The sequence below is a fragment of the Lipotes vexillifer genome, unplaced genomic scaffold (assembly GCF_000442215.2).
Source record: "Lipotes vexillifer unplaced genomic scaffold, Lipotes_vexillifer_v1.1 scaffold1306, whole genome shotgun sequence".
NCBI classification, from domain to species: Eukaryota; Metazoa; Chordata; class Mammalia; order Artiodactyla; family Lipotidae; genus Lipotes; species Lipotes vexillifer.
In genome coordinates this window covers 27,008-35,156 of record NW_006786512.1, presented here as the reverse complement: position 1 = coordinate 35,156, position 8,149 = coordinate 27,008, and the positions used below count along the sequence as shown (strand labels likewise).

The 8,149-nt window shown below is 43.1% G+C and overlaps 1 protein-coding gene across 3 annotated transcripts in view; it reads left to right on the top strand.

Moving 5' to 3' along the window:
- The window catches only part of SLC25A12 (solute carrier family 25 member 12), a 91,848-nt gene extending 84,060 nt beyond the window's left edge, over positions 1-7,788 (top strand). The window contains exons 14-18 of one of the 3 annotated variants that reach the window (XM_007458832.1): positions 340-480; positions 2,315-2,453; positions 5,016-5,174; positions 5,284-5,374; positions 6,679-7,788. In XM_007458832.1, the coding sequence (XP_007458894.1) occupies positions 340-480; positions 2,315-2,453; positions 5,016-5,174; positions 5,284-5,374; positions 6,679-6,877 (729 nt within the window). In that variant the 3' untranslated portion in view covers positions 6,878-7,788. The remainder of the gene's footprint in view (positions 1-339; positions 481-2,314; positions 2,454-5,015; positions 5,175-5,283; positions 5,375-6,678) is intronic. The other 2 variants (XM_007458833.1, XM_007458834.1) reach the window with 2 other exon arrangements.
- Positions 7,789-8,149: the final 361 nt, after the last annotated feature.

Below are 8,149 nucleotides of genomic sequence, written 5' to 3'. Positions count from 1 at the left end.
CTTTCCCTTTCATTGGCTCTCGTGCTGCCACATCTGGCTTCACTTTTGTTTTCCAAATGAGTTTATTAGTTTTTCCATTTTGCATATGGCTGGGTTAACCCTGGAAAGACTGCTCTGGGAAACACTCTTGACATTTCAAATAGAAACGAAGCTTGAGACAGAGTTTCGGGCCATCCCTGTGAGCCCCTCCAGCGTAGGCCAAAGCATCGGACTCTCATTCCCCCGTGAAGAGGGAAGCGTAAAGTGGTACAATGTGGAGGCATCTCCGGATTTTTCTTGCCTGTACTTCCGGTGGGGCTGATTTGGAAATCTGCTCTATCTCTCCTTTCTTGCCTGCAGGCTGGTGGCTCTCAGGTCATCTTTACTAACCCTCTGGAGATAGTCAAGATTCGCCTGCAGGTAGCTGGAGAGATCACCACAGGACCCAGGGTCAGTGCCCTGAATGTGCTCCGGGACCTGGGACTCTTTGGTCTGTATAAGGTGGGTAGATTCCCTTGGGTTATATCTCAGTAGAGAGGTTGTAATGTACTCAATAGAAATGTGAAAAAATGTGGAACCAGACTTCTCCCCCGCCAAATGGAAAAGGAATCTTGTTCAGCGGGGTAGTTCCTGGAGTAGAAAATCAAACAAAAAGGAAAAAACGAGGACACTTCTATTAGAGGCATTGGGATATACAAACACGCTCTACTGTTGTCATCTTCAGGCCTTTATGAAGCTGCCAGCAGGGAGGCCAGCCCTGCAGACCAGCTGGCTGCAGGCTCACAGCCTTTTATTTGACGGTGGGTTTGGGACGTTTCTTTGGTGTTCTTTTTGGGCTGGTTTAGGACTTCAGAATAGTCTTACGTTTATTTTGAGTCTGAGTTATCTCTATTGTTATCTTCCCAGTAGGAGCTTCTCTTTGTCTTAATAATTTGACCACAGTGGAACAGTAGTAGAGTTTGGTAGGATTCAGGTCTTTAAGAAGTTAAGTGGTGGAATTTGTCAATAATGAATTCCATTTAAAACACAAAACCAAACCAAACCAGGGTGTACTGTACTTTAGCAAAATGCCAGTCAACAGATTCCTTCCCCACAGGTGTACTTACTCCCATCATTACAGATCAGATGTAATGGAGCAGAAGCTATTATTTTTCTTAAACAAGGAAGAATATTTCTTTCTATTCTTTTGCCTGGTATAAAGGGGGTATACGTAAATTTAGCTTTTATAGACAACTGTGTTTCCACAGCATCTGATTTACTTATAGATCCATCACAGTCGAAATGTGTAAATTGGCTTCTGTAGCTACAAATTGGAAATTAGAAATTCTCTAGATTAGAATCACACAGCTACAAGGCTCTTAGGAGACCAGTAAACCAATGATGCCTATCCTGAGAGAGTTTTGTACATATTCCTGCCCCTCCGCCCCCAATTTCCATCCTTTTTGGAATTCCCTTTGAGAGCTGATTTTATTAAAGTTGTTTCTCTCTGTATCATCTTTCAGAGAGTCCCAGGAATTTTTTTTTTTTAATGTTTGTCTTTTAAATAAAACAGAGCCATTGGGGAAACAAGTACCAAAGACAGAGTTTTTGCGTGGCTAGCTAAAGCCTAGAGAGTAGAATACTGGGGTTGAGGAAGGTGTTCATTGCAACCTCAGTCACTGAGACAAGCTGTACCTGGCTGGATTTCTACTCCCAAGGAAATTTCCTGCTAAAATATTTTGTCTGGGTTTCCCCCGTCCTCTGCTATTTAGGACATGGGGAATGAGGAGGGAAGATTGGTGGTTTCTTTTTGCCCTTCCCTAAAATAGTCACTTTCCTTTTCCACTGCTCCTGTCCATAACTTCTTACCTGGTACTTCAGGGACTCAAAGCTGAGGTGGGTTGAATTGGTAATTTGTTAGTTTTGGGGGCTGCCTTTGCTGGTTGTTTTGAAATCAAGCCATTAATATTGGGTTTCTAAGTCTGTTCCCACCCACACGCCCTTCCCCCTGGCACTCACCAAAGCCAAACAGAACAAGCAGCCTAGAGATCTGAGCATTGAATTTTTATTAACCTTAAAATCTGAATCTATACTGGAAATGCCAGAAAATTCTTAGTTGTCAGAATACCATCATTACCCAGTTAACTAACTCTAGGACTCCTGGGTCCACCAGTGTTTCTCAAACTTTGAGCCATGTCTCTCTGTTTCCCTGTGCCCGGCTGGTTCTCCCGTTTCCCTTCCACATCAGTCCCAATGCTGTTTGAGGGACATCTCAGGCTTGTCACCCTGGATCCCTCGTGGGCATTCACACCTTGTTTACACAACTGTTTTGCACTGTTTCCTCACTGTGTGACAGGGTGCCAAAGCGTGCTTCCTCCGAGACATTCCCTTCTCTGCAATCTATTTTCCTGTTTATGCTCACTGCAAACTACTTCTGGCTGATGAAAACGGACACGTGGGAGGTATATATCTCCTTGCAGCTGGAGCCATGGCAGGTAACTACACTTTTTTTTTTAAACCAAAAGAGTCCCCGCCTCCCCCTACCTTCTCTTTAAGAAGTACAGAATCTGTATGTGCTTTCCCCCTTTATTTCTGGAAAGGTTATTGTTTGTATCTGACTTAGTTTAAATATGATCGCTTTTTCTCCTTTGCGAGGTGTGCTGTAATTCTGATGAGAGTTAATTACATTTGCATAATGTGGATAAACAGCTTAATGCAGCTTAGCAACTCAGAGCCAAATTAGCTCTGCCCATCTCCATTGGGCTTTCATCAGTAACATGTTTCTTAGCCTCCTCTACCCCTGAAACCTTGGGTGCAGCCAAGCTAAGCATTAAGGTGGAAACATTCTTCATCAAACCAGTTGCTTTGTTGTACCTCATCCTGACGCACAGGTCTAAGCATGCTCTCACTTTCTAATTCTGTATATTGGAATCAACACGATTTGGCTCAAAATTGAGTTTGCTTCAGGAAGCTGTTCCTGTTCCTTCTGCCATCGTCCTCATCAGACCAAAGTGAGCCGTACTTCCCCAGCACACCACCGTGCACTCCGTTGGCATCTCTTCTCTGTCGCTTAACACTTTTTGTCTTTTATTAATGGTTGTTTGCATAAGTTTTACCCCCTGTACTGGACTGGAAGCTCCTTGAGGGCAGGGGTTTCATTCTGTTCATCCTTGCCTTCCCTATGTGGCCAACATAGTAATAAAAGGAGCTCAGTAAATGTTAACGGAACGAATGAAAATCTTCATCTGGTCTAAGATACCGGATTTAAGCACAGAACAGATTGCATCTGAAAGAGGAGCCCAACAAGTGCAAGAGGGTACTAAGGCGCTTCCTCCTGATCTCATGCTGCAGCCTTCCTCTTGAGCTGTGAGGGAGCTGACTCGGGATAGAAGGGGAGGACCAGGCGTCCTTTGTTGCACCAGCCCTCAGATGTGACAGAAGAAGGAAAGGGCGCATGTTTGCTCCCCGTTACAGCTGGTCAGGGAGAGAAACGGGCAAGGTGAATGAACACAAACCCAGCGCTGTCCCCAGGTACTTAGGGTGGCTCTTACCACTTGGCTCCTGGCACTGCTGTGTGGCTCACTGGGTACTTTCTTCTCTGGTTTGCTGGCTAAGCACAGCAGGATAGCCCGAGCACTCCCTGGAGTGTGGTGTGTGGCGGGAGCCCTTGCTTCCAGGGGTGTCGGGTGGGCATGTTACTCTTCTCATCCACGACGATAGGGAATGACTTGTGATGATCAAGGAACTCTCCCAGGGAGCCTTGAGCCCTTATTTGGAACAGTCACTTGCAGTTACAATTTGAAAGCCAGTAAAGCTGCCTGCTTAGTCTTGGCACCGAGTGTTCATCCAGTTCCTTTTCGGTGTTCACCAAAGCCTCCCCATTTTAAGTGAGGGCCAGCAAATCTTCCCCCCAGTCTTTTCTCTCTGCTGTCCAGGCAGCAGCAAAGAACAGTCTAATCATGGACAGGCGTTTTGCCAGTGGTTGATGGAACCAGGTAAACATTTTCATGGAACTGTCAGCACCAGCTTCTTGCCCACAGAGACATTCGATGTCAGTTTTCAGAATGAGAGATGAATTGTTCTAATTTTTACCTGTAAAGCTTTGCTGGCAGGCACTGAGAACATTCAGAATTCAGAACATTCCAAAGGCGGCCGTTTACCTAGTTCTGTCTGAACAGTGTAGAGGGCTCTGTGGGGGGATGTTTGCCTCATCTCTAACAGAACCCCCTCCCAGAGTCATGGCCCCATCTGCCTAGGGACCATTCGGTGATATTCAGGCCAAATTGAATTTCTTCCCCCTGAGGAAGATTATCTTGCTCCTTTGTTCCCTGTTTTGTTTTATAAGTGAAAGGTGTGGTTGTGAAATCCATCTGGTGTGTCCTGCTGCTGCTGAATCTTAACATGGCCCCAGGGAGCTGGGGCACAGGGGACGGTGACAAGGCCTTTTGATGATCAGTTCCCTTAAGGTTCCTTAACTGCTTGCCTGGCCTCCTCTGCTTCAGTTGTAATGACTTCTGTCATGTAAGCATGTCTGAAAGGGGCACAGTCAGCTCTCAGGTTAGCCCCTCAAACGGGTGAGTGGATATGTGAGTGTTGATATTCACCTTGCACAGTAAGGTGACAGGAATCAGCAAAATACACTACAGCTTGGTATCAGATATATTTAGCAGCTCATTAAATTGGCATTATCCTCATTTTTTCTATTATATATGAAAATACTGTATCTTAGTTAAGAAAAGAAAGGAGGTAAAATAATTGAAACCTAAAGGAGAACACTTGGGGATTGTCCTAGTAATATTGCTGCATTTTTTTCCTCTCACAGTTCTTCAGGATCATGCAGTATAGAGTGATTTTCCTAATTCCGAAAGAAAAAAAAGAGCTTTGCCCTGACCCCATTGAAGCAGCTAATAGGCTCATAGATCCTTTTTCCATTAGCGTCCAGGTATCTACTTAAGAAGCTTCTAGTTAAAGCTGCTAATTGTATTGTTAGTTTTAGCAGTATGTCTCTCCTTTGTTAAGGCACTTTGGATGAATTAAATGTGCCTTTCTCCCGAAAGGTGTGCCTGCCGCTTCTCTGGTGACCCCTGCTGATGTCATCAAGACAAGACTGCAGGTGGCCGCCCGCGCTGGCCAAACGACCTACAGTGGTGTCATCGACTGTTTCAGGAAGATACTCCGGGAGGAAGGGCCCTCTGCATTTTGGAAAGGGACCGCAGGTAGGGGCTGGGGCCATGTGGAAAGGCTGGCATTGGGGTCCTGGTCCCATTACTGGTTGTCTTTGCCGTAGTCATCCTGCTGTTAACTGCCCCAGTCTTTCTCTTTCAGCTCGAGTGTTTCGATCCTCTCCCCAGTTTGGTGTTACTTTGGTCACCTATGAACTTCTCCAGCGGTGGTTTTACATTGATTTTGGAGGCCTGTAAGTGCAGCTTTTCAACTCCCTTATAAAGAAAGCACCAAAGCCCAAAACAGGTCTTTGTTCAGCCTACTAAGGCAGTTTTGGAACAGAAACTGACAGGACAGAGGATCCTGCAAGACCAACACTTTTAAAACAGACAGTGGACTTGAGAAGCTTCAGTGTCGGAGGAGTAAGACCTTGGCAGGGTGACATCGTACAAGTATTAAGCAGTTACTTGGGGAAAGTTTAGGGGGGCAGCAAATTAAAATGTAACGTGAATAACTGTCTTCTAAGCGTAGGCAGATACTGAGCTTCATGGATTTAGCTCCTTATTTGGATTTTATTATATATGGCCTTTTCTCCAGTAGTAATATGTTTGTATTAGTTACACTTTTGTAAACTTTCTAAGACTCAGTCAAGTCCTTTCACACCCCCAAGATTTCATTATTCACCATAATTTATTATTAGATAGGTATAGACATTCTTAGAACTGATTTACTGCAAAAAAAAAAAAAAAAAATTCAAAGAGAGGTTATGCCCATGGACAAAATCACTGGTGACATTTAGGCCAGAAATTGGGCCTTTTGAAGCTTAGTACTTGAAGCTTGTGCTGTGGACAAGAGGAATCACTTGAATTTGCTGGCGAAGGTTGTACCCAAAGGAAGCAATTACCAGCTTTTCAGCAGAAGATCAAATTCTGTATCTGAGTCTTTTCCTCATAAACCTGTGAACCCCTTTCCTGCTCAGAAGCCAAGTAGGGAATTAGCTGTTGAACCAAGAAGTAGAGGGACTTAACACAAAGAAAGTAAGAACAGCAGTCTCACAATTCCAGGCTTTGCTATACTTTTACATCCTGGAAAAGTAAGAATTATATCTATTGCTCTTTAAGTAATTTTAGTAATAACCTTCGTGAGTCTATTACCTTAAAAGTTAGCTTTTAAATTATGTCAAAATAAAAGAAAGATGTAAATTTTCTATGATTAATTTATGCTTAGTGTAAAAAAATTGGGAAAACAGAAAAATAGAAAAGAGAAAATCATCCGTATTCCTACTTCCCAGAGTGGTAATATTTGAGTGTATATTTTCTGGTCTCTTTTCTGTGGATCTGTATATGTATATGAAATTGAGGCCATTTCTCTTAATCAAACATGTGAATGTGCTGCTTTCAAAGTAGCTATAAATAATGATTAATGCAGCATAAATGACAAGAAACTCATTGGACAGACACTCTTCTTTGAGGCACGTGGGTCAGATTGAAAGTGTTCAGTAGTTTTCCATCTTTATCAGTCTCGAGCCCACTAACCATTGGCTTTCCCTATCAACAGCAAACCCTCTGGCTCAGAACCAACACCTAAGTCGCGCATCGCAGACCTTCCTCCTGCCAATCCCGACCACATCGGCGGATACAGACTCGCCACAGCCACTTTTGCTGGCATCGAAAACAAGTTTGGCCTTTATCTCCCCAAATTTAAACCTCCTAGTGTTGCTGTGGGTCAGCCAAAGGTGGCAGCGGCAGCTCAGTGATGAGACAACCATCGAGTGCGGCAAAATGGCGCCCTAGAGAGAGAGAGGCCTAGGAGAGCAGCCCCGTAACGCATCCAGTCAGCTGCATGGTGCTGACTGAGCTGAGGGGTCAAACTATTCTTTCTATATGACATATACATATATTTGTTTATAAACTAATCATTTGCCCAGGAAAAAAAAAAATACAACGCAGTTTGAATCTTTAGTTTTATGTGTTGAAATGTTTTCTAAGCCTTGGCATGAATTACTGTCCTAGACTGCTTTGCACAGCTTGCACTTACAGTGACTGTACATATTGTACATCTTTGTACAGAGACATCTTGGCACCTCATCCTGACAAATCACATTTATAGAATGTAATGCAGTTCTGAGTGGCTTGAAATGTACAGAATGTTTTGAAAGTGCTTTATTAAGAATTACACGAAAATAAATGTATTAAAATTAAATTCATTCTCTTATTGGTGACTTACGGAAATAAAGCATTCAGTATTGGATGTATTTAATTCCTAGCTTGTTTTCCATTCTGAAACAAAAAGGTATTTGCTGATAAGAGGCATAATGAGACAAAGTGCTGAGACCATTGAAGAAGAGACCCTTTGGAACAGATGCATGCCAGTGGATGCTGGAGGACCAGGTTAATGACTTGTGTGTGTGCTGATATGTTTCTATTTATATTTCACGTGTGTATAGATTCTCCTCTGTTCATCAATCAAAAGGCATTTCCTAGACAGCTCCTCTCCTGCCAGTGTGCGTATGGAAACAGGGATGTCTCCAGCATTACTGGCTTAGTTTTGCCTTCCTCTGACACAGCAAGGCAAGGGCCTAGCTTTCAAAAGAGTAAAGAATACTTTGGCAGTTTTCATTCATATGGATATGATTCCAATCAAAAATAAAACGCACACCAAAATGTATGCATGGAGTTGGATTTTCCTTCATAAAGGTACCGATAGTACTTTTTATTTTGATTCACTGCCGATTCCCAATAACTAATGATCAGGTTTCCCTCTTTCCCACTTTTATAGGAAATCATTTGATTTGGAAAGGGCTGTGGTGGAGTGAGAGGAGTGCAGAAGAAAGAGAAAAGCTCTATCTCATAATTTGGTGGGGTCTAGGCTCTTCATTATGAATCCAAATACAAACTTATTCCAAAAGTCACTCACCAAGGGTGTGATTGCTAATTTAGATCTAAACATGCATCTTGACAGCCACATCAACACTTTGCTCTGGTTGTGATTTGATATATAGCATCAGAATTTATTTACTTTAGCAAAG